Source organism: Filicampus tigris, chromosome 16 (genome assembly GCF_054856515.1).
Source record: "Filicampus tigris isolate MCC_2025a chromosome 16, RoL_Ftig_1.0, whole genome shotgun sequence".
In the NCBI taxonomy this organism is placed as follows: Eukaryota; Metazoa; Chordata; class Actinopteri; order Syngnathiformes; family Syngnathidae; genus Filicampus; species Filicampus tigris.
The window spans coordinates 17135682-17163550 of record NC_141232.1 but is presented as its reverse complement, the minus strand read 5'-3'; the positions used below and the strand labels follow the sequence as shown (position 1 = coordinate 17163550).

At 40.9% G+C, this 27869-nt stretch overlaps 1 protein-coding gene across 2 annotated transcripts in view; it reads left to right on the top strand.

Annotated features, from left to right (window-relative positions):
- The window catches only part of LOC147135028 (uncharacterized), a 62959-nt gene that overhangs the window by 8007 nt on the left and 27083 nt on the right, over positions 1-27869 (top strand). For both annotated transcript variants that reach the window (XM_086056067.1, XM_086056066.1), the window contains exon 2: positions 7640-7893. In XM_086056067.1, coding sequence (XP_085912193.1) covers positions 7640-7893 — 254 coding nt within the window. The remainder of the gene's footprint in view (positions 1-7639; positions 7894-27869) is intronic.

Below are 27869 nucleotides of genomic sequence, written 5' to 3'. Positions count from 1 at the left end.
CAGCCGAGGTGTCGGGGGGGTCCGGTTTGTTGGCCTCGGCATTGCATCTCTGCTTTTTGCAGATGATGTGGTATTGTTGGCTTCTTCAAGCAGCGATCTCCAACTCTCGCTGGAGCGGTTCGCAGCCGAGGGTGAAGCGGTCAGAATGAAAATCAGCACCTCCAAATCTGAGACGATGGTCCTCAGTCGGAAAGGGTGGCGTGCCCTCTCTTGGGGTCTTGTTCACGACTGAGGGTAAGATGGAACGGGAGATCGACAGGTGGATCGGTGATGCGGACCCTGTATTGGTCTGTCGTGGTGAAGAAGGAACTCAGCCGAAAGGCGAAGCTCTCAATTTACCGGTCGATCTACGTTCCAACTCTCGCCTATGGCCATGAGCTGTGGTTCATGACCGAAAGAACAAGATCCCGGATACAAGCGGCCGAAATGGGTTTCCTTCCAGCAGAGACATTTAAATGGCATACCATAAATATTCCCTAAAATCAATGTAAGTCTATACATAATTTTTTGTACTTTATTGTTGCATATTGTCCTAGAATATCATTATGTTTTGCAAAAGCTGTATTAGCAATTTAAAAGAGATGTTGTTCACAAACGGCGTCCAACCACAATTGGTCTGTCAAGCAAGTGCCGATTTAAAATATTTTTTGTAGAATATCGTCAAATTATCGTTATCGAGTTTTTGGAAAAAATATCGATATATATAAATTTTTTTCCCCATATCGCCCACCCCTACCACAAAGACAAATATTAGTGTGCATTGTGGGATTACGTTATGTACATCAGGGCCGAGTTTGGAGTTAATGTGTGAAGACAACACATGAAATAAAATTAAACTGGGTAGAAAGAAACACATGTACCTGATGTCATCAGTATTTTTGTGTTTTGGGAAATTGTTCCTCAGCGAGCCTTTACAACACACTTAACAGAAAAGCATACTGTGTGCAGAAAGCAACAAAATACTTGTGGGTTCTTCTTTTCAGGGTCCTAGCAAAGGGGCTAGCGTGCTAACCCTTGCTACCATACCGCCGGCCCACCGCCTGCATATGTAAACTTTGCGTCATCGGATTAACAAGCGGTGTTTTTTTTTTTTTTTCAACTTTATTTGGCAAGCAATGTTGTGCTAATACTGTAACCAATCATATGTATTACCGGCCGCAGAGAAAATAGTGGAATTATTTGCATACGGACATTTGTACTGACTTTGTAGCCATGGCATTTGAGTTGGGCTTTGCCGGGGCAATTTTGACGGATGAGTTGGCCCTTCGCCAGAGTAGCAAATATGGGAAATATTTATCACGCCACTCCCCATTTCAACTCGTCATTGGTGAGGTGGTGAAAGCGGAGCACAAACCCTGAATTTATTTTCATGGAATTTAGTGAAGTGCAAAGAATTATATTGAATACAACAGTGCTTCAAGTAACATTTAGGACTACCTACCAGAGTTTTGGCAACACGTTTGTCACCATTTAATTAATCTGTAGTGTCTCAGTCTGAACTCTGGGTGGCTCCCACGTAATGATGTACATGACCTAGAAGAAGAATAACTGATGTCATGTCATTAGCACTCTGCTGTGCTGGAAGTAGTGTCAATAAAGAAACATGAGTCTGATTGTTGAGAATTACAACAGACCAAAGCGACAGAGACCCCCGCTCCATTTAAATCTGTTTGCGGTGATTGACGGCTTTATCCTGCGCTGAGCAGTAGATATATGCCAATGATAATGTAAGCTTTTAACTTGAAAAGCTCACGCCAGGTAACTCATGATGGTTGCAGCAGATTGAATTCTGGATTCTATAAAACCATTTTGTCCGGCATGCGTGGTAATATTGCTCGCTTTGACAGTTCTGTTGTCTATAACGGCGACCTATCGCCACCAAAATGCAAATGCACATTATTACTCTTGTCCACTTCAACCTGTGAAAGTATAAAAGTGTTATGCACAATAGTTTGGATTTATTGACATAAAATCTCATCATTATCACCTCCACAAAATCAAAAATACCATGGTGATTGCTCCTCCACTTTCACAAGCTGAAGCGGACAAGAGCATGAATGCGCACACGAACCTCGACTGGTTATATTTCGGATATTTAGCGATGCTGAACTCGTGTCTCAGGAGGGAGAGAGACGGTGGCTTGCAGCAGGGAGATTGGAGCCCCCCGCTTCCCTCCCCGGCAAAAGGTAGGATTGGGACGGCTAATAGCAGCAACTAGCTTCAGGCCGTCAAAACAAAAGGCGTTAGCACAACAACATTAGCTCCTTAATGTCCGCCCAGCGTGTGGAGGTGAAGATGAGCCTGTGTCTTCATGTAGCCTCGCAAGCAGTCCCCGCTTTTTGCTTGCAGCCGCCACCTTCTGCCTCTTCATTCGGGTGAAGTGGCGTGAGAGTGACAAAAGCCCTCATCGAACAGCGAACGAAAAGTTTGACTGCACAGCCTAGTGTGGCCACATTGGAACGTGCCATTTCGGCTGTTACCTTCCAAATTGGACGGCGAGTTGTGAGTAAAAAAACTGGGGCATTGCTCATCCAAATAAATGTGCACTTCTACTCATTCCCACTTCAGTCTCTTTAAATATCCTGACTGGTGTTTAATGCCTCGCCTGTCCTAACCGTGATCAGCAAGGAATCGGTTCCCCCCGTGACTCCGGCTGAACAAGGATAGAACGGTAGGGAGCGCGGCCATTGTTCACATTATCAAGGGGCGTTATTCATGGAGACACTTATTTCCTAATTTTATTGATAAAATAGAAAATGACAACTCTTTTCATTTTCCTGATCAAAAAATATATAAAATGAACTTGTTAATGAAAATATGGCCAGGCCCCACCGTCCCTTTAATCGGAATACCGTGTTTCAACTACTGGGCCTGCATAGAACATATTCTTGAAAAAATGTGTTAAGGTTGATTTTGACCTCTTTAAATCACTCACTCAACTTAACGTATAGACGGATAAATAAATAAAACATATAAGTAGAAAATTAAAGCTTACCCGATCTCCAGTTAGTAATATCATACACGCCACCTGGTACAAAAAGTAAGATAATGCCTACTTATGACGTCATATCAAGCATCAGCGGGCATTACCACTTGGCGGCGTCTCATCATCTTTTCGTCTGCCTTTTGGTTTGAAACATAGGGCCAAATTAATTGTCTTAATATTCGACCACTTGACAACTTTGTATGGATGCGTTTTTATTTGTTGTGGCTCAAGGAGCCGTAAACTCACGTCTGTGTGTGTGTGTTCAAACTTTGAACGCACATAAATCGAAGTCAACGGCGGCACGCATCGATGCCATGTAAGACACTTCCTCACACACGGTCTCCGCCATATGACGACAGCGAAAACCTCCCAAAATAGACAACACGTACATGGTCAGTTCTTTTCCCCACACGTGGGAGTTGTACCCATGTGAGGTGAAAATGATCAAGCATGCTTTAGCTGTGGCAGCCTTGCTTAGTGTTCTGTGAATCCCCTCTCCCCCCTCCTATCAATAAAGTAATGACCATTTAAATCGCAGCCTTCGCGATTACAAAATCACGATTACTTGGCAAATGCAATTAATCGTTCAGCCCTAGCTGTCTTCTGGTGTATTTGATGAGCACATTAGGATCCAAGTGTTTAGTACCCCCCATGTTATGCCGTTCCTTCTCAACAGTCCTTCACCATGTCGTCTTCGGCCTTCCGGTCTCCTTCCCTCAGGTGCCCAGCCAGGTATTGCAGTCACACAGTTGTTTTTGATCTCCTGCCGCAACACATGGCCATTGTACTTCCATCTCCTCCTACACACATCATCACTCATGTTCATTGTTCCTACCATCAACTATCTTCTTCTTGTCGTCTTTATTCATCTTCTATGTCTCGGAACCATACATCAAGAAAGTCTTGACTGTTACTTATTTCCCTGTTTTTAAATCTAAAAGTTCAGTGAACATTTATTTTCAACAATATGACATGTTTCAAATTAACCCTGGCCTGTACTGGTGAATATGATATATTTTTACATATTTCTGTTATTGAAGTAAAATTACGAAAACCTTTAATTGTCAGTTATTCATGTTTGAAATGTAATTTGTACTGGTGAATACTTTTTACTTATTTCTCAGTTTTTAAATCTGAGTTCAGTGAATATTTAATTGCCAGTGATATGTCATGTTTCAAATGGACAAAAATACATGTTTAAGAATCTTGAAATTTAAACAAAGTCAAAAATGAAAGGCAGACTTGTTTGCTAAAATGTGCTTGTATTTATTGGTGTTCCATATAAAAAAGAATGTAAGGCTGAATGGTCGCCCCCCCCACATTTTCACCTCACCAAATCTGGCCCTCTTTGCAATAAGTTTGAACACCCCTGCCTTAAACGATTGCTATGATGCTCACAAACTCCATCCGCCCGGATTTAGAATCAGTGATTTCCTTGTTTTTCCTATGTGTTTGCCGTCCCACCAACACCACCGCCTGACAGCATCATTTTTGGTTATATGTGGTATTTTATGGGAGGAGCCGGAAACAATCCCGGACACCCTACCGGTCACTGCCACCAGTTGGTCCACCGCTGCTTATTCGTCAGAATGGAGGTCCACCATCTTATTTCGCAGCTAACCACACTATCGTGTGGTTTTCTGCCACCTGTGGGCGTGCCCTATAGAGGATGGTCGCCCCTGCCCTATTTCAACACAGGGCAACTGGTGGAAAGGGCCGTCCACACCAACCAGTTAGTTACTTAAGTTAATCAAATAATGTATTTTCCAATACTTTGGCTCGCTTGAAAAGTGGGCACTTTGACCGTAGATAATAGGGATGTCCGATCGATCGGGCACCGATAATGATCGGCCGATTTTTGGGGAAAATGACCTGTACGGCACATTTGATCAAAGCCTTTTATTGCCGATCAAAGAATCCGATCACCCGCAGCTCATGCGGTGTGCTGTGTGTAGTTTGTGTCTTGTAATAAATGCCATGAAAAGATACCTCGCACAGGGAGCATGGCCACAAGTTTCAACACAACCAACTTAATCTGACATTTGAAGAACAAGCAATTGAAAGACTATGGTGGGTTTACGAAGCTCACTGCATTGAAGCAGTAGCAACAATGAAACGGCAGCTAACGCAACCCATGCTGACCAACTCAAACCCATATCAGCGCGACAGGCAAAAGGCAACGCAAATAACTAGGAAAATAATGAAATTTATCGGACTTGATGACCAACCATTCTCGGTGGTGGAAGACACCGGATTCCGCCGTCTGCTCGCCCACTTCGAGCCTAGCTATGTGCTATCGGGACGCAAATACTTCACAGACGTAGCTCCACCAGAGAGTGTATTGTCGCATTGAAAGTTTCCTAAAAGAAGGCCTATTATCCTGTTTAAGTTTTACAAGTGTTAAATGGAGCTCAGATGTCAGTCCTGTGTCGATGTTGAGTCTAACAAGGGAGTTTTTCGCTCGTGTACTGCTTTTAATGACAATGTTCGAACGAGGCATATGTATCAGGGTTATTATAGTTTGGGATTTTTCATTTTAGTTTAGTTTTTATTTCATTTTGACTTTTTATTTCTAATTCAGTTAGTTTTAATGCATTTTTAGAATACATTTGTTAGTTTTTATTAGTTTTAGTTTTGGGGAAAATGCTTAGTTTTAGTTTAGTTTATTAGAATTTGATTTGTCAGGTGCGGCTTTTTTTTTTTTTTTACAGTAACAAGTGTTATTTATTCAAATAAAGATAACATTTGAAAAATGTATTAACTTACTAACAATGTATGAATAACCATCAACAAATAAAACATAACAGTCCACTTAAATTTAAGTGCAATAAGGCCAAGAAAAGTGCAGTGCATTAATGCTGCTTCTAAAGTGAAAATGCAGATGAAACAAGCAACATAAAACAACATAAAAACCTGGCAATTGAACAGGAGAGTGCAGACTTGTAACATCAGAATATGTCAACAAATTTAAGTCCTTCCATATTGAAAGTGTGTGTGGGTGTGTGTGTGTGTGTGTGGGTAAGAGGGAGAGAGAGAGAGGTTTTTCCCCTCGAGCAATATGCCGCACAAGACCCGTCTCCGTGACAATGCATTTGCTTTTGTCCGAGACACAATCATAATCAAAATAATCCCAAATGGGGCTCTGTCGCTTTCTCCCAACTTTTGCCATTATAATATTGTTTTAGTTTTGTTTTATACCCATCAGACCTAATTGTAAACGCGTTACGTCACTTCAGACGTCGAGGTGCCGTACGGCTGTACAACTGTCGTAAAACCGCCAGCGCCGTGTTTTACATTTTAAATGATCACAAAAGCTTACAAAGACGAAAACGAATGGTATTTTCGCCACGATTATCGTTCGTTTTAGTTAGTCTTGTGAGCTGACAGTCGTTTTAGTTAGTTATCGTTTTTCAAAAAACATTTTCGTTTATATTTTATTTCGTTAACGAAACTGTTTTTTTAATTTTAGTTTTCGTTATTTTGTTCGTTTTCGTTTATGATAATAACCTTGATATGTATTCCAAAATGTGTTATGCATGATGCGTTACTTTTTTCTCGCTGACAAATGCACAAGATAGTTTGTCTATGCACAAGACAAGAAACCAAGTTCCTGAGTCGTTTCAATTTAGGAACTCATTGAATAGTTTATTCGAGTGAAGCCTGCATGTGACTATTTTTTCTACTTTGATTATATTCTGAACCATGCAATGTTTAGGTGGCATGTTATTTATTTGACTTTTTGCATAATTAAGTATTTTGAGACTGCTGATTCTTTTGATCTGTTAAAAACTGTGTTACTAAAAGCTGTTTTTTCAATTATCTTTGTGACTGAGTAAGTGTTGCATTGTGCCAGCAATGGTTTTGTATTTCTTCAGGCTTTTGAAAATATTTATAGATTTTTGTCAAAATTACGGCAATAATATGGCTGTTTTTTTTTCAGATAATATTGCATAATAGCAGTCGCCATAAATAGATGGAAAAATATACAGGTATTCCATGTGATCGGTATCGGCCGATCTCACTCATGCATGATTGGTATCTGTATTGGTGTCATAAAACCTGATCGGAACATCCCTAGTAGATAACACATCTAAATGCAAACACCATGAATAAAAACGGTATTTTTCTACTTTTGTCTCATGTTCACCTTTAGATCTAAAATACAAATGTCTTCAGTATACAACAAAATCAAAGGAATTGACCTTGACATTCCAATACTTTTGGGAGTAGCTGAGGATGATAATGATTGACAACTTATTGAAAGTCAAGCCCCGATATGTTCAAAAATCATAACCAATACACTGACATAGAGGACTACAGGCATCATTGAGAAAGTTACCTGTTTTGTGTAAATGTGCTTTAATTAACTTTATGATGACCGCCTTGTTAAGTTAATAATTTACCAGTCAATATTACTCATAAAGACAGGCACCAATTTTGTTTAAAAAAGACTGAACCTGTAAGCAGTGTTTGAATATGATGCAGTCGGAAAACTGGGTGCACCTAAAATAAATAACACATTTTTTCCCCTTTTTTGGGGGGGACGTAGTGTTGTGCAGTGAGAGTTATTATATGTGAAATTGGATGCATTGGCTTAAAGGTTGGGAACCACTGTCGTAACTTCATTTAAACAATTTCAATCTTTTGTGACAGTCAAGTTCGACCATCAACTGGTGTGATCAGCTCCCTTCATCGTCAGCTGCGCTCTCAAGCTCCAGTCTCTCGTCAGCCTCTCTCTCTAGTTCCAGTCTCTCCTTAGAATCCAGAGCACCAGTACCAGCAACATCTGCATCAGATGACATGGATTCGGATGAGAGGCCGTATGTCTGTGACTTGTGTAACTGCGCCTACAAACATGCCAGCTCCTTGCTCAACCACAAGCTCACTCACAAGACTGGAGACTTCAGGTAGGTACGGTTGATCGGTATTCACTGAAAAAATGTTCTATTACGATATTGGCCAATTTATATCACGATAACGATATACCAAAATTTATTTACAGTTATTCTTTAAAAAAAATGATACGACACCCTATGACTGCTTACCTTTTCCCACTTTAATTTAAAGTGACATTAAGCAGACCTGTATCAAATGATTGTGTTGCTGCTATATAAAATTATCAAATGTAAACAGAAGCAAACATATACAACATATATTTGTACAAATGTAGATATCAATCTAAATAAGAGGCATAAAAATGGTTTCTGACACAAATTGACTAAAAAGAATAAAAAGATGAGGTTTACTGTAACGGGTTTGTTGTTGTTAGCAAATGGCCAAAACAAATGGCCCAAGTTAGCTGGACTATGCCCACACCTTGGGCACTTTGAATATGTGCTAGGCTGGGCAATTAATGTAAAATTAACCATGATTCCTATTTATCCTGATCAGAAAAACATTATACTATTACTGGCAAAAAATGATGGAATCACAAGTCTTCAGAGGATGTTTATTCTGTTGTTTAAATTTGTCGGAAAAAGGCAGATCACAGATGTGAGACAAAACTAAAGTATTTTAAAATGGAAACTTTCTGTCTTAAGAAACACTAGATGAAATCAAGAAAAGAAATGTGGTCGTAACAGTTATTTGTTTGGACCAAGCAGAGTGGAAACAAATATTGAATCACTCAATTCGTTGGAAAAAATGACAAATTTTGATGACATCTCAATGAACATCCCCTGAGAATGGTGATTTCATCATTTTTGCCCGGGGTTATGCGTGAAGAAAAACGTGCCAATGGTGCTATGCGTGTTTGCAAGTTGCTACATTGTGAAAGCCCCCTAAATACAGCTTGTGCAGCAAGTGTGTGACATGTCTTATTCTACCCTCCCAGATTGTATTTTAAGATGTTTAACACATTAAAGCCTAAAGCGTCTGGCTCAACAGCTCCCCAAACCTATGGTTGTCTTTGGAATTACCCATGAAAACTGAAGTTTTATCCATCTACCGTATTTTCCGGACTACACGTCGCTCCGGAGTACAAGTTGCATCAGCCATAGAATGGATAATATAGAAGAAAAAACACATGTAAGTCGCACTGGAGTATAAGTCGCCCCCCCGTGCACCAGCCCCCCGGAATCCAAGCTGTCCCTGTCGCGTAACGCAAATAAATGTGTCCATATAAATCAAATTAATAAAATTGTGCGCTTAGTACTAGTGTTGTTTCGATACCACTTTTTGGCCCCGATACCGATTCCGCTACCTGGCTATGCAGTATCGGCCGATACCGATACCTCGCCGTTTGGAAAAAAATCCAAAATAAGCGCAATTTTTTGGGTAATTCTAAAGAATTGCACACTCACTTGGATATAAAATTATTCATATTTAAATCATCACTTGCGAAGTATCTGTAGTAACATATAGACACAAAATACATATGTTGAATAAACAGCCTATTTTCATAGCGCTTCGTGCTTGTGAGAGTGAGACATGGGATACATACTGTATTCACATGAATGTAAATTTTTAATAAAGCAAGGTCCAGCATTTGTACTTCTAAAATATATTCAGTGATTCTAACCGACCCCCCAATGCGTGACGTCACATTTGTATGCTGCCAGAGGGGCAGGCGGTCGAGTGAGTGAGATAACAGAAGTCCATTATGTGTTTCTAAAAATGGTTAACACCTATGCTGTTTATGGTTGCCCTAATCGGTCAACTAGAGATTTTATTTTGTGATACCGGCAGTGATTCAAATTAACCGGAGGAAAAAACGAAGTTGTTTGAAAGCAGACGTGCACAATGGCTGTCAAATCTTCAACGTGACCACTTGACACCATCACAACATACAAGGTTATGACCCGATGACTTTATATCAGTTATTGTTTTCTTTTTACTTTTCATTCGAGATTTAATGCGCACTGCTGTTCAACATTAATCTGTTAATTATATAGGTATACAAATTTCATATACGTTGATGGAACATTATAGAACATTTTGCTGAGCGATGTGTTGTAAACAAACTCGTCTCTTTGTTAAGAGTTAGCAAGCTAGGGCAAGCTCGAAAAGCTTTGACAGGTCATAAAGACGAGTTTATCACAAACCATTTCATGAAAGACGTTTTACACCATTAAACTAGTGATCGATATACTGTGTCAAACAAAAGCAACATACTTTGCTAAGATCCAGCCGACATGCCCCCAAAGTAATTGCACGCTCTTGATAGCATCAAAGTCCCCCCCAAGCAACTGCCTCCAATGTGGCGATGTATGTCCTTATAGCGACCTTTTTCACCAAACTAGACATAAGTAGACCGATGACCAATAACACTCTAAAAAAGGATTGGTCAAATTGACCAAAAAATTGGTTAAAATTGACCAATCTAGTTGGTAGTTATGTGTCCGGCCAATCCTTTGGTTAAAACAACCAATCTAGAATGGATAGTGTTTTCAACCAATGTATATTGGTGTTAGGACCAACTGATGCAAATTGGTCATTTTGACCAAGATATTGGTTAATTTGTGTAGAACCCTAAAGGGAGGCACCATTATAAAATGGTTGGATTGGAACCATCTATATTGGTTAATAATGACCATTTTAAATGCTTAAAAATGGGACTATTAAAATTGGTGCTGCATGCTTTGAAATTTAACACTAGTATCTGGAATAAAATAATGTTACAAGCAAGGTAATACCTTCAGTACACTTTATTATCTTAATTTCACCAGTTCAGTATAAAACATTTTTAAGTATACATTAAAAACAAAAAATAACTTAAAGCAGATATCCACAGCTTTGATGAGAGAGTCGAACAGGTAAATGACATCAACATAAAGGATGTAGAAAATGTTAGATGCCAAGACTGTGACCTCAGTGACTTGTGCTAGGGTGATGATTTTTCACAAAGGTGTGCCAAATTAAACATAGTTTACCAGAAGTGAAAATGAAAAAAAATATTAAAGATAAAATAGGGAGAGGGAAGTCTGGGCTTCACTGCTGAAACTGCTGCCTCTGTGACCAGACTCCTGATAAGCGGTAGATAATGGATGGATGGAGTTAATCAGTAAAATCCACCCGTTTAAAACCCACCCCGGTGACCATTTTACGACCATTTTACCACGTCAACTAAAAATGACATCACAGTTTCTCAGGGCTCAGACCACGGCTTAGCTTCAGAAAACAGGTGAGTGATTGGTTACCTGAGCAACTGTGATGTCATTTTTAGTCGACACTAGTGACAAAAGCCTTGAGATGGCTAAAAATGGGTGGATTTTGCTGCTTAACTCATATTCCAACAACATTAATCAGAATGCCACAATTTGACTAGTTTAGATGCATTGAACAAATTATTGCAAAGAATTCTTTTGGGTTGATTTCCCTTTTAACAACCTGCTCGTCATCCAGGTCACACTCTCCCCCGCTGACAATGCCACTTCCCCCACCCCCTCAATGTTATGTTTGTTGTTCATGTTTTTATTATTTAGAAACCCATGAACCCCATGTTAGAAAGAAGCACAAAGTCTGTTTTTAATGAGGGCTTGAGTGTTAAATTATCCTAGTCATTGCATGCACCCTGAGATGGCGAATATTCTTCCTCCATTTCATGTATGTCCAGTACGGCACCAGGTGTCAAATTGGGGTTGTATAGCTCAGCTAGTAGCTGCTTAGCAGAGCTGTCCCTGCAGTCCATCTTCAGGTGTTGTAGTAGCCTTGTGGCAAGACTCTCCCACTTAGCTGTAAAGTGACCAGCCTCATCACTGAGCAGTGTTTGAAAGTGTTCATCAATCTGTTATAAAAATGAAAGAGACAAAAATCATAAATGCCTAAATAGTGATCTTTACAAAAATTAACACACTCATAGCTTACCCATATGTAAGTATCTGGGCCTGCATATCTCTGATACGCAGTCAAAATCGGACAAATGGATGGCTGCTCAGCTCCATGTATCCAATGTATCCTGGCCTGTCTTGTCTGCCATGTAGGTCCTCACCAGGTGTCGAGGCTCTACATTGTGCTTCAGCCAGTTATGTTTTTCGGTAATGGTGGCTTCCATAACATCTGTTGCTGAAATTTCAAAATATTCATTTACTATTCTACCACAGATAACTAATTTCCAGCACAAATATCACAAGGGACATCTAATTAGTGCTGCACAATATACTCCCAAAAATATAGACATCATAAAGACATGCAAAAAAATTCGTATGGAATTGTATGTTTTTATCTGAATTTGACCAGTCAGATGCAAACTTAAAATGTGCATCAGTATCCAATATCCAAATATCTAGGCTAATTACAATTAATTAGCGAAGAATATATTGAGCTTGCTTATTTGGCCACATGAAAAAAAACATAATTATTTCATTAGATAATAAAAATGTCATTTCTTGAGGTACATGTTAAGGTCTAGGAAACATTGATTATCGGATGCTCTTACCCATGGCAGTAATCCCACGACCATAAAGTGAATTAGGAATGTTCCCAGTCCCATTGTGAACTGTGACAGCTCTCCCTCCTTTTTGTTTGCTGACTTTCCGTTGGAGGTTCAGCAAACGTTCCTGGATACAGACAGTCGCAGGGATTTTCCCCTTTCCAGGGGAGAAGAAATGATCCTGAAGATAAAAAGGAAAATAAAAGTATAATTACTTTGAAATTAGTTAGGCGTTCACATGCTGTTGGCCAATCAAATAATAGTGACAACATTGCCCACTGAGCCCCAGACGGCTGTCACTGGAGATGGTTCTGAAAAACCGGTCCCATTAGCCCCAAAAAAGTCTAATGGAAAAGTGAACATCCGTGGTCAAGCATGGCTGTCTTGGTGTGGAGCGGGGGCTAATGGAAAAGTACCTTAACCCTGGAGAACCCACAGTGTCAAATTTACCCCTGTTAATAATGCCACAAGGGCTGAACTATATTGGAAAACATGCGATATCTGAAATGGAGGTTGACTATAGTATCGGTATAGCGGTATCGATATTTTTTCGATATATTGTTTAGCCTTAACTGCCACCCATACAACCAACATTTTTTTTGTTCCAGAGTACAATGGACATATAGTATGTGGCCTAGAAATGACTCTGTGGATCGCGTACAATAGTGCCTGTAATGCATGAAAGCAAAAAATTTTGTTTTGACTATTTTTTTGTGGTTGACTTGGTTGACTAGCCCCCCCAACCCAAATATATTAAAATTCAAAAGAAATTCAATTCAAAATAATATATTGTTCACATCTTGCCGGTTTAGGTGCATTTTAACAGGTGTGCAGTTCACAGTGGTGTGAGTCGGGTTATAAATAGTTTTTTTTTTTTTTTTTTTTAATAATGTAGTTGCATTTTTTTATGATGTGAAAATAAATGTTTATGTTTTTAGTAGACGATCAGACAGCTCTATTAAATGTTAAAAATTTAAGAGAACTGTAGTCTACAATTATTTGGAAAATGTAAGTGGTTTGTAAAATAGACGTTTAGATGGTTTGTTGAGGTTTGCATAAAATGTATACGAAAAAATAAATCCTCCCTAGAGGTTGTGTAATTAGCTTGAGTTGAATCGTGTTTCACCTGGATGATGTCACTGCTCTGACTGCAGTCACACGGCAAGGCTCCCCTCTTGCTGCTCCTCCGTTTTAACTTGAGCACAACTCAGCGCAGGGTGGATGATGGACCAAGTGTCCATCCTCCTCCAAATCAAGCAGCTTGACCACGCCGACATTACCGACATGTTATGTTACTGCTTTTGGGCTTTATAACCACACGCACTTCTGATAAACTAAAATCGCGGGTGTAGTAGCTTTACTTGCGTAGCACTATACGAGGATAGCCTTGTTTTTTTTTTTCTCTGACCCTTCTTACTTTCGTACCTCTACCCCACAACTGCTCAGATAGACGAGGGGAAAAAAACGTAATTAAAGCCATTAGGAAGGGGTGTTTAATGGCGCCCCACATTTATATTCACAGAAGGGCTATCATGTGGTATTGGTCAATTCTGACAAAGCAGCTTCGAAAAACAAACTTTAAAAATAACTGCCAGAAACAAGGACAATAAAAACTTAGCCTGAGAATACAACTACATTTCAGAGACTCACTGTTCTAAGTTGTGTTCAGGACTAGGGATGTAATTCCATGTTGTTAAAATTCACTCTTCCGATACTGAGTCTGACCGCCCGACGTCATACGCCCTTGCCTGCCGCTGTCGTTCTGTTCCCGCCTAACCGCCTTTCTTCTAACATCGTCTTCTTCTCTTTCTTTAGTGACAATGACACTCAACAGCGCCAGCTTCTAATGGTGGCCTAACTAATTTATAACACTTTAGCGATTGAAACTCTTTTCTGTAAAGTGATTAAAACTTTGGTCAGTAAAACTTTTGCATTATTTGAAATAAGAGTTTTCAGTGACTCACGATTTACAATCACACATATAACCACAAGAAGTGGGAACCAAGCGTATGCTATGGTGAGCCCCGCGATCCGGGCATGGAATACTAGCTGAAGTATTAGCATATAATAGTCTCCATACTTACCCTTGAACCTTCCCACGTAGTTCTCGAACCCCCACTCCCTCAACTTCTCGGTGACATAATCGTACATGCCGAATGGAAAGTCAAAGATGCAAAAAGTGAACTGTAAAGTTGATCGCTGAAAAATTACCACCTTTGTTGGAAGATGGGAACGAAGGACACCGTGATTTGTTGAGCGCTATACCAGACTATTAATGTGTAGATGCTATTGGTGGTCAGCCTTGTTTTGTAATACTGAGCGGGTCTTTGCTTTTCTTTCATGCTGGGGTCTTCATGAAAAGACAGTGGGAGTCGGGTCAATTTTCAATTTTGCAGAATGAAAATATGATAGGATATAATAACGAATAAGTACATTCACTTCATAAAAATATTACATTTATTTCCAACTGATATATCTAGATTGATTTTCTATTGTATTTTATTGTATGTATACATACGCACGCGCGCACACACAGACACATAGACATACACATACACACATTTTCAAACACAACTAATTATTTATTCTTTATTGTTGTCACCAAAGCTGTTTCTGTCATGATCCACCAGTATTTCTTCCAGAGCCATAGGGATAATATAATTTTAATTAATATAAATTAATTAATTGTTAAGTAATATACTTATTTAGCAGATCTAAATGTACTGCACACAACACACTATACCGCAAAACAGTGAAGTGTCATTTCCGTAACCAATTTCATTTGTTGTTTGTCTCACCAATAAAATTGGTATGCCCATAACCAACCGGAACGGTCAATGTCTGACCAATCTATTGGTTAATCTAACAAATATTGGTTTAACCCAATAGATTGGTAGTTTTTTTAACCAATCCGTTTTTAGAGTGAATGCTAATAATGAAAGGCTTCTCCTCGTATTTTCCTTCTGCATGCGGCTCTAAAATATACGCGTTGTGTTCAAATAATGATACCAGTATCGTTAACCGGCATCAGCGTTGTATTTGTTAGTACCGGCTGATCCGATACCAGCGTTTTAATGCGGTATTGGGAAATCACTCGATTCCAGTATTGGTATCAGAACAACACTACATAGTACACATCATTTCCACCGAGCTACGATGGTAACATTTAGCTAACATCCAACATGTAGCATTACAAGAAAGTTACGGTAAGATAACTTTAAACTCACCAAAACTGTCGTAGATCGATTAAATAAGTCTTTTATTTATCGCCGACCATGTAGAATGTTTCCAAATGTCTCCAAAAGTATTTTTGTATACGGTCGTAAATTATCTGTTCTCTCCTCCGCTCTCGTGCATGCGTGTGTGTGTGTGTGTGTGTGTGTGTGTGTGTGTGTGTGTGTGCGTGTGCGTGTGCGTGTGTGTGTGTGTGTTGCTGGCTGATGATGCAAGACCATGGCCAGGCACAGCGCCTTTTAAAGGAACAGAACACTATTTAGTACAGATGGATTGATAGACAAATTGTCTTTTTATCATACTATTTTGATTACTTAACACAATATTAGATTTTAACCATTTAAATTATTCCTGTATTTTAATAGCTTTTAGAATTTATCTTTGTTTCTTTATGTGGGTTAAAATAACATGTGAAATGATATAAGCAGGGGTGTCAAAGTCAAATGGACGGAGGGCCAAATAAAAAAAATTGCGACAAGCCGAGGGCCGGACTGATAGAATGTTCATTGAAATTGTTTGAAATGTCCAGATTGGATCGGGTCCTTCGTGCCTGCTGATGATGTCACGCTTTATATTTCTGTAATATATTTCTTTGCCTCTATGTTGGTTACTCCCCTGGCTGTTGTGCTTACATGTTCAGAGTTACTAAATAAAAAATAAACTAAAGTACATTACTGCTGCTTTTGCGAGGCAGCTCGTACGTCACTTCCGCTTACGACCCGAGAAGAAGCTGCTGCCCGTCATCAGTGGAACGTTTGCGTTTCTCCTGCCAAATTGGAAACAATTTTCTGGTTGACTCGGGCTGCAAGATTGTATGAACTGTACATAATGTGAAGTAAAGCGGAGAGGATCATATGATTGGTATGATGTCTCCATCTGACTCTATTTTAAGAGTGGCAAGGTATGGCTGTAGCTGCTCCTGTCAGAGAACACAGGCCCGTATTCCACTTGACACGTCTATTTACTGTGGTCTGCAACAACACAGACAAAGAATAACCTAGCAACATCATCCAATACATATCCATTAGTTAACAATATGCCTAAACATTACAATTCACTGTATTAAGCAATTAAACAGCCAAACAATACATACAGTAACAATACACATCCACACGTTTCATCACTAGAATAGTAATAGTAAGCCGAAATAACTAACTAGTGTTCATCAACGTGACACACGAGAACATTAGGCTATTATGTACAGCAGTTACCTGACACAAACCTAAATGATTAAACTCACCTTTTAACATTTACACACAACAACAAACATGTTGAAACACAGGAAATCTGCAAGTACTGCGTTTGCTGGCACGAACAAACTACTAGCTAGCTGTGTCGAAGGAGGAGAAAGAAAAGAAACCACGTCTCCCGCTATCGACACTTAGCGCTCGAGGAGCGTTCAATGCCTGCTGACAGTGTGGGACATCTCAGTACTTCATCGAAACGCAATGAAAATATCAAATGCCAATAATTACTAATAATAAAACGTGAGATTTCTAACATGAAGTATTTCTTAATAAAGTGTGTTTTACTCCGAATAACTTTTCACCACAATCCGATTCTGAAACCCACGAAAAGTGACGTGAAGTCTTGAGTCGGCATGTAGACGACTGAAGGACGATCCTCGCAAAAGTAGCGGTCATGTTCGTTAACAACAGCCAGGGGGTGGCAAACATAGATGCAAAGAAACAGTGTAACAAATTGGGTTATCTGTGTTGTGGTTGAATTTGTGTCTTGCCAAGTTCTGTTGTTTCTGAGGTTAATGAATGCATCGTGCGGCTCGCTTGATGGGAGGGCATGGGAGCGACAGGAGCGGAGGACGCAGAGGAGAGCATGACTGAACGGTTGTCGTACTGTATTGGCGTCGGCTGCGGCCCACAGTAGCCGGTTGGACTAATAAAATGTGATAATTAAACTACGTCTGTGTTCTTGGAAGACGCTACAATATATTTTAAAGCGTGACGTCATCATCAGGCGCGAAGGACCCGATCACTTCTGCTCCTTGCTGCGGGCTGCGGGCCGGATCTAATAATAAAGCAATGTCATCCCAGGGGCCGTAGAAAACCTTCTCGCGGGCCGGATGTGGCCCGTGGGCCTTGACTTCGACATATGGATATACAGTTAATAATGTGTTAATAATTTCACACATAAGTCGCTCCAGAGTATAAATTGCACCCCCAGCCAAACTAACAAATCTCAGCCCCTGTAGTAGACAGAAACATAATTCCCAAAGATTTTGAGACCATAGACATGTGGCTTGCACACAGGCCCGAGTTTATTCAAATCTTTACTGTTTCAATCGAAGATGTAAAAATAAAGTGTCAGTGTAAGAGAAGCACTATTTTTAATTTTAAAAATCGAGTGGTAATTACCATCCTCTATTTTGTTACAAAGACGTTGATATTGTCATTATCTACAAACATATATCTTAACCATATGTTCGACTGGTTCTATTGGTTCAAAGTCCACAAGCGCATCGCCTATATCACTGCCGTTACTCATCTCAGAGCTCCCGCGATTGATGGCGTCCGCCATTATGACTCGAAAGAATTCCAGGACATCCTCTGCGGGCTCACGACACCGTCACATGTATATTCTGATACATTTCATTGGTTAAGAGAAATTGGATAAAAAAAAGAAAATGACATATATGCTCTCCAGGCTTTAAGGGTAGAAAGACAGTTATGCACTCCCATCCTTAATAGGTTAAAGCGGAAGTCAACCCAAACATATTTTTTCAAGATTATGTTCCCAGCAGGCCCACTATAGTTGAAACATGGCATTCTGATTAATTTTGTGTTTACGGAATGGAGTTAAGCAGCAAAATGCACTCTATTTTAGCCATATCTGGGGGCGGCCATTTTGTCTTCTGTCGACTGAAAATGACATCACAATTGCTCACAACGACCAATCGCGGATTTAGAAAACAGGTCAGCCGTTGGTCGTCGTGAGCAGTTGTGATGTCATTTTCAGTCGACAGAAGACAAAATGGCCGCCCCCAGAGATGGCTAAAAAAGAGTACGTTTTTGTGTTGAGTGCTGATATTTCCCAGTTCATGAACGCATCACTCCGTTTTGGTTGTTAATCAACGCGAGTTTACTGAATAATGGCTGCTTAATCCATAGAAGATGCTACGACGTGTTAGCGTACACCGTACACCGTAACGTGTGTATCCTAACTGCAGCTAGCTTTTAGACACAACTGTGCCTATGTCAGATATGAAATAAGGCATAAGCCATAACTTTCTTCCTTTTTTTTAAATGATTGGGCATGCCCATCGTGCTGCCATGAAAAGCAGGTTTGCATTGTATTGAGTATATTTGGTGAAATGCGCCGTATTTTTGACCCTGTTGCCAACACGAATTAGCCCTTACAGTGTAAGGCTTACACTACTTTACCGCGGCAGTCTCGAAAGAAAAATAATGTGCCAAATAAATAAATATATAAATAAACGACACGTCGATAATTAAATCATGACAGCCCTAATACACATTGTAATTGAAATAGAAGACGTACTATGGTTAAGAAACATCGCCAGTGCTAACACTAGCAGTCATTGAAAAATCCAATTTACGGGATAATAGAAAATTAGCATTGAGTTCCAGGAATGATAATCCTTCAAATAAGGAATATTCACACTCAAAAGCTGGACACGCATATAGACAGGTACTGTCTTTTCGCGACCAAAAGGCATTAATTATTAAAAGGTGCAGTCTCAGTTACGGGTGCTATTTCTGTATTTAACAGAGCTGGGCATCGCAGAGTTCCCGTCTGCATATTTAATCGACCCACGTGGTCCTAGTCGAGAACAGACTTGGCCTGTACCATGTCACACGTAGGTGCCACACTTCTGACACGCGCCGAGTAAGGGAAAATTTTAAAGTAAAAGTGTTGTGTACCTTGCGGTCCCACAGATACAATGCCACGTGCCCCATATTGTTTTTATTTCACTGATCACCACGCTGTGCGTGTGTGTGTGTGTGTGTGTGTGTGTATGTGTGTGTCTGTTGTTTTTGTTTGATATTTTTTCTTTGTTTGGCAGCGTGTCTGCTCGTGCGGCGCCTGCTTGTGACGTGAAGATTACATTCTCGACGCCGATTGGCTGTCGCCGACGAGGGATGGACCGGGACCACATGGTCGATTAAATATGCAGGACGGAACGCGGTGGCGGTTAGGCGATGCCCAGCTCTGGTATTTAACACATACATATGGCGCACCGTATTATTGGGCGCAGGCATGGTAATACAAACGTTAGCTTGAAACATACGGTAGCATGTGTGTACGCTAAAACATACACAAACATGCATGCTAACATACCGGTATGTTTTCAAAAAGGCAGCGGAAGCAAAACTGCGTTCAGTTGTACTTTATTGAAGAATTTAACAATGTACTTTTCCTTGTAAACTTGGTTCCGGAAGTTGCTGCACCACGGTAGTCATTGCCCGCAGTTTCATAAAACGAAAGCATCAAGACTGACTTCCTTGAAAATGTTCAATTTTCATTTCTTCTGCAAGCGTTGTTGCCCTTAGTCAAATGTTGACTGTGGAGACGCTTCTCCCGGCTGTTCTTTGATTATGAATCCATTGCTCGAGTTGGTCTTCCAACTCAGGCAACCTCGCCCTGTCTGCTGAAACTCAGCTTCGTCTTCTTGACTCCATGACGCTCGTTTTTCTGCTTCCTACACTTGTGAGCCATGGATTTGTTGATCTTGAACTCCTTCGCGGCTGCTCGATTCCCATGTTCCTCTGCGTAACCAATAGATTGCAGTTTAAACTGTGCTTCGTAAGTGTGTCTCTTTGTAGGTGCCATTTTCAATGTTGTTTTTCACAATGCACATACCAGCTGGCACTATATACCTACTGGGGGCGTGCCTTTAGCGGGCTCTTTCACGCTCCCTTTTACGTCTTCATTCACGTCCGCCTTTTCTCTATATTAGCAACGTGTCGGCAGGAAATGCTCCCAGTCAGTCAAGCAAGAGTGCTCATCAAAGTCACAACAACATTTACAGATTTTGGAACTCTGTGTACACAAAAGGCGTGCGCATTATCAGGCCCCATCCATTTTGGAGAAAATTTTGTGTCTTTTAAGTGTGCCTCGTGGTCATGAAAATACGGTAATATAAAAAAATACGATCTGACCAATATTGATTGATTTGCTTGGCAGAAAGATTCATTTAAAGAATATGCAGTACCCCCAATGCATTTCAGTGGGTCAATTATATATGCAGATTTTTGCTATTCGCAGGCTGGCTTGGTTCCTTTCCCCTGCGAATAGCTGGGTCAACTGTAAATATGTTGTTAAATAACTTTGCTTTTTGATTACCAGAATGCATTGCGAAACGCAATGCATTAATGAAGTTATAGGGACATGAATTCTTGTCATATGTGTGTTTGTGTTACCAGTAGTAGAATGTGTGAAGTGAAGTTGGGACATGGACTACGTTTACATGCAGTCAATATTCGGGTTAATATCAAAATTCTGATTTCTGAAACATTCGGAAAAACCCGTTTACATGCGTGAGTGGACAGAGGTCGTGACGCAAATAGACGTCATTTCCGCTTGTTACTTGCTACCGTCAAAACACATTATATCGTCGCTGTCCTGTGAAAAACACTTATCTCCAATTTTGGAAACTTTTTAAATTTTCACTTTAATGCAATGTCTGTAACGTGGAAACACGATTCATGGAAAAATAAGAAAATGAAGAAAAAAATGGATATAAGTGTTTTTCACATGACAGCGACGATATTCAGGTCACTCACCACAGGAATAAAGCAGTCAGTGTCCTCCGTGTTCCAAAAATATCACATACATACAAAATACACACGTGTATATGTGTTAATGTACTCACAGTGTCATTTTTGCCGTAGAGAAATCAATGTGTTCAAGTTAGGCTCGCTACTACGAGGATGCCGCTCATTCAAACACTATCTGTACTACAAAGACCAAGGTTCCTTGCAGTTAAGTGCCTCGTGCAGTTCGAATATTCCAATCACCGTATACATGCGCACATATTCAGGTTGGAAAGGGAGTAACTCAGGCATATTTGGAATATGGTGTATTGCGTACGTTTTGTCTTCTAAACACCCGAATACTGCTAATATTTGGGTTTTAAAAGGTTGGCTGCATGTAAACGTAGCCACTGTGTTAAACAAATAAAAATAGAATACAATGATTTGCAAAGCATCTTCAACCTATATTTAATTGAATAAAATAAAGTACAATACAATAAGATAAGATAAGAAGACCTTTATTGATCCCACAGTGGGGAAATTTTCAGTGTCACAGCAGCAAAGATATAGGTCACGGAGATGGCGGCATAATGTAGCCATTAATGTATTGCATTAACAGCAAACATTCAGAATCAAACCTATGTAAATATACGCAGTAACTATGTGTATATACACATGTATATACACACCAACATACATCTACATAATGAAGAAACACTCATTTTAGCCTGTACATAGTACAGAGGAAAAATACTCTAAGTGACAGTGCTGCAGTGAAATATAAGGAACAGCATTGGATAAAAATAAAACTAGACTAACAGTAGTGGGGAATGTTGAGTCTTGCACGATATAACAGTAGTGAGTAATGTTGAGTATTGCACGATATAAGCTCAGGTGCAGGACTGCACAATTGCACTAATGTCTGCCAGTTTGTAGAGACTTCACAACGTTCTTGTTATAAAGTCTGACAGCAGCAGGCAAGAAGGAGCGGCGGAATCTCTCCATTGCACAGTGAGGGTGTAACAGTCTGTCACTGAAGGAGCTGTGGAGTGCTGTTAGGGTGCCCTGGAGGGGGTGGGCTGGGTTGTCCAGCATTGATGATAGCTCGGCCATCATCCTCCTGTCCCACACTGAGTCCACAAAGTCCAGGGTGCAGCCCAGGACAGAGCTGGCCCTCCTGACCAGTTTGTCCAGCCGCTTCTTATCCCGGGCCGAGATGCCGCCTGCCCAGGTGACCACTCCCTGGAAAATGACCGATGCAACCACCGAGTCATAAAAGGTTCCTGAGGAGTGTCCCCTGGACCCCAAAAGACCTCAGTCTCCTGAGTAGGAAGAGTCTGCTCTGACCATTCTTATAGAGAGCGTGTTGTCGCTCCAGTCCAGTTTATTGTTCAGATGAACACCCAGGTACTTGTAAGTTGAGACTCTCTCAACATCTGTTCCCCGAATATTCACTGGTGCAGGTGCAGAGTGATGGCGCCTACAGAAATCCACCACTATTTCTTTGGATTTCCCCACATTGATCAGGAGGCGGTTCTGCTGGCACCAGTCCACAAAACCCTGAGTAAGTTCTCTGCAGGTGACAGGTAGGGGTGCTGTAGTTGAAGTCCGAGCTGTAGAGGGTGAACAGGAAGGGAGCCAAGACAGTTCCCTGCGGGGCCCCCGTGCTGCATAGGAGCACGTCAGACACACAGTCCTGTGTCCTCACATACTGTGGCTAGTTTGTGCGGTAGTCCTGGATCCATGTGGTGAGGTGGTGGGCCACTCCCGCCCGCTCAAGCTTGTCTCCCAATAGGGTGGGCTGGATGATGTTGAAAGCACTGGAGAAATCAAAGAACATGATCCTCACAGTGTTCCCCGCCTTCTCCCGGTGGGAGAGTGAAGTGTGGAGGAGGTAGATGATGGCATCATCCACACTTATGCCAGGCTGGTATGCGAACTGGAGTGGGTCAATTGAGGAGCTCACCAGGGGGCGCAGGTGGACGAGGACCAGTCCCTCCAGGGTCTTCATCAGGTGAGACGTCAGCGCCACTGGTCTGAAGCTGTTGAGCTCCTTCGGGTGGGGGGTCTTGGGCACCGGGACCAGGCAGGACGTTTTCCACAGCTGGGGGACTCTGCCCAGCTTCAGGCTCAGGTTGAACATGTGCTGGACAATTCCACACAGCTGGTCTGCGCAGGATTTGAGGAGCTGGGGGCTGATGCCATCAGGACCCGCTGCCTTCCTCACCTTCATCTTCTTCAGCTGGTTCTTCACCTGAGAAGTTGTGAAAGCCAAGGCTGGGCAGGAGGGAGTGGTGGCTGTCTGGTGTAGCTGGGAGCTGGAGACTGTGGAGAAAAGAGGGGAGGGGGTGAGACACCCAGCAGGAGGAGTAGGTGGAGGCTGCAGCAGGAGAGACTGAGTGGGGGCAGGCATCTGATCGAACCTATTGAAAAAGAGGTTCAGCTCACTTGCCCACTGCAGGTCCCCCCCAGTCCGGGTCTTGGGTTGTCCGTGGCCTGAGATGGTCTTCAGGCCCCTCCAGACTCCCCTGGCATTATTCTGCAGCAGCTGCTCCTCCATCCTCTTCCTGTAGAACCTTTTCCCCTCTGATCCGCCGCCTCAGCTGGCGCTGCACAATCTTCCGCTCCTCTTTGTTGCCTGACGCAAAAGCCCTCTTCTTCTCCTTCAGGAGAGCTTTTATGTCTGGTGTGATCCAGGGTTTGTTGTTGGAGAAACACCTTACTGTCCTAGTGGGTATGGTGTTCTCCATGCAGAAATTTATATAGTCTGTAACAGTGTCCGTCAGACTGTTAATGTCTTCCCCTTGACATCGCTGAATACTTCCTACAACAGTTGTGCTGAAGCAGTCCTTTAAGGCCTCCTCGGCCTCTCCAGACCATCTCTGAACCGTGCGGGTCACAGCTGGCTGCCTGCAGACCAGAGGTCAATGCAACTTTATTTATATAGCGCAAACACTTTACTTAGAACAGAAAATAGCAATTATACATTAACAAAGACAATGAAATCAGTAAATTAATGACATCCAGAAACGTCGCCGGCTTCCTTGGGCCCGAGCACATCTAAGATGGATTGATGCAAGTGAGAAAGTGTTGTTTGGTCTGACGAGTTCACATTTCAAATTGTTTTAGGTAATTGTAGAAGCTGTGTCCTCCGGGCCAAAGAGGAAAAGAACCATCTAGACTGTTATGGACGCGAAGTTCAAAAGCCAGCTCGATGATGGTATATGGCTGTGTAAGTACCAATGGCTTGGGTAACTTGCACAACTATAAACGCACCATTAATGCTGAAAGGTACAGGTTTTGGAGAAAATGTGCTGCCATCCAAGCCACGTCTTTTTCATGAAAAGACTATTTCACCAAGACAATGCCAAACCACAATCTCCATGTGTTACAACAAATGACTACCAGATTGGATGCAGTCCAGCCCTGTCTCCCTTTGAAAATGTGTGGCACAGTTTGATACACGTAAAATGACAACGGAGACCCCGGACTGTTGAACAGCTGAAACTGTACATCAAGCAGCAATGGGAAAGCATTTCCCCTACAAAGCTATAACAATTAGTGTCCTCAGTTCCTAAACGTTTATAGAATGTTGTTAACTCATTCATTGCAAATTTATTTGTCTTTTCACAGTCCAGTCATTCAATCCCAGAAATATATTTATATTTGTATCAATTTTTCTCAAAATGTCTGGCAGTGAGTGAGTTAAAAGAAAAGGTGATGTAACACGGTGGTAAACATGACCCTGTCCAAGTTTTTTTAGAACGTGTTGCAGCCATAAAATTCTAAGTTGATGATTATTTGCTGAAAACAATAGTTTATCAGGTTGAACATTAAATATATTTTCTTTGTAGTGTATTCAATTAAATATAGGTTTAACATGATTTGCAAATTATTGTACAGGCAGTCCTCGACTTCGACGTACGTGACCTACGATGTTTCGACTTTACGACGCCTGTGCCCCTCCTCCATTTTGTCCCCAGTACCATAGTGACAACGTTTACATGCAGTCAATATTCAGATTTCTGACACATTCTCAATATCCCGTTTACATGATTGAGCGGACAGAGTTGCTCCGGCATTTGAATAACCGACTGTGTACGGCGGCACACAATGTCATGACTCAAATGGACGTCATTTCCACTTGTTACTTTCAACTGTCAATAAAACACTTGATATTCATGTCACTCACTCACATGAATGAAGCAGCTTCTCGCTCCAAAAGTGTGCTTTTGTGCTGCGTCCCTGACTCTCTCTAACTCTGCTTGTGTATTTGCGGTGGGTTGCGCGTGAAACACGCACTTCTGCATACAAGCACTTCCTGTACTACAAAGACCAGCATTCCTTGCGGTTGAGCATGTGCAGAGTGTCTCAATCGTGCCGGCGCGCTGGCAGTATCCTTGCCTTTTTCGCCCTCATCTCGTCCTTCTCCATCCACTTCTCAGCAGTAATGCTAAGTACAGCATCTTATGCCTTTTATTTTAATGTATTTTCGTTTTGTATACAAAGTATTTTGACGTAAATTTCGACTTTAACGGTGAAATCAGACATACGCGGAAATTTGTGTTACATCGCCAGTGTAGGAAAGGAACTCGTTCGTAAAATGAGGACTCCCTGTATTCTGTTTTTATTCATGTTTAACACAATGTCCCAACTAGGGCTAAACGATTTTAGGGAAACATTGTATTGCGATTTTTCTGACAGATATTGCACTTTTCTTCACAATGGCCAGTAACATTTACAAATATGACAGAAAATGTCTTTATACCATATGAAAAGCTATTAATTATTCTGATAATTTAAGGACACTAAAGAGGTTTTGTGAGGGAGGCTGTCCTTTTTTGAGTTTTTAAAAATGGTTCAAGTCTGACAAGACCTACTGTACTACTTACATTCTTGTGTAATAGTGTACGTATATTAAAAATTATTTTTAACCCCAAAATGTTTTACATTTTGTACTAATGTACATGTTCTTTGGACATAAATGTAAGATTATATTTTCCCCATATTTTTGCTAGAGACTTTACACCTTCAAACAGAGACTGAGGGCTTCGCAATATGGCCTGAAATTCATATCATGGTATTAAGTGAATCTTTTGGTCCTAACAGTAATGGTGAGTGTAGAAAAGGAGTATTGTGATTGGGTTATTTAAATGTGAAAAGGTAAATATTTCCTCTTAAAAAAGGGTCAGAAAGTATATTCATTCTTCTCTCTGCTCTCTTTCATTCAAATTTGGCATTTTCATGTAAACGTCTGCTTTTTCTTTTATGCTGTTTCTTTTATGCAATGAAATCTATTTAACAAATAAAAAACATTGTCCCTTATTAAAAATTATAATTTTGAGACCTATTATTGTGTAGATCTCAAAACCCAGTACTCTGTGTTGCAAAATAGTGCAAATGCCATTCTTGATATTATAAATATTTAATATACGTTTGACATCAAGCTCTTCGTCATGGCTGACGTCAGCTGTTTTCCATGTTCCGGTGTTAGAGGTGTGTGCTAAATTGCTAATGTAGACGTCATCTTATTTTATGTCTCTATGTATTGATTGTAATACAACATTTCTGTTCATAGATGCTGGCTATAACGCGGTTCTAGCCAGACTTCTGTGAAAAGTCTACTGTACACCTAAGCACTTACAGTATATTGGGTCTATCCTGACTCTGCATTTCACTGTAGCGATTAGCACACTTTGCGACTCGTTCGCCTTCTCTGTGAAAACGCAACATGTTAGCTGGGTAGGTTATTTGTCGCTACGGAGGAGATGATCGACATCATGCAGCTCGTTGCTATTGCTCTGCACGAACTTACATATCGTCACTGTCCTGTGAAAAACACTTATGTCCAATTTTGGATTTTTTTTTCACACTAATGCAATGTCTGTAATGCGGAAACACCATTCACGTAAAATTAAGAAAAATGGAAAAAAAAAAATGGACATAAGTGTTTTTCATAGGACAGCGACGATATAGTTTAAATACAGTGATCCCTCGCTACTTCGCGCTTCAACTTTCGCGCCCTCGGTGCATCGCGGATTTTTCAGAAGCATTCACAACAAATTTAAAAATGAAACAACACAGCCATATCAGCAGCTATATTGCAGAAAGACACATAGTTTCAAAGATATGAGTTGACTCGGAGGCTTTGTACATACACGCAGTCACTCATAAAAGGCGGTGACTGGTTCCCAGCGCGAGCTCGACCAACGAGAGCACATCTGGATTTACTTTTTTCACACACTGTACTGTACGTAAGCTGACTGTGTGCGCATCATAGCAGCCTCCCGCTAGTCTCGTCCACTATTCAAATGTGCCGTTGATTTAGTCAGAGTCAAGCCGGATACTTTCTCCTCCGTATTTGTAATGAATGATGTGTTTGCTCTAATAAAGTTTTGTAAAAATCCGATAGTACAGCAACAGCTGTGTTTATATGAGCGGAGCGCAGCGCGCTCCCGGCCGGCCAGCGGCACGGACGACTTAGACATCACCAAATAAAGCGTGAAAGTGTTTGTTAGTTTTGTCTTAGGTTGTCTTAAAACAGCTT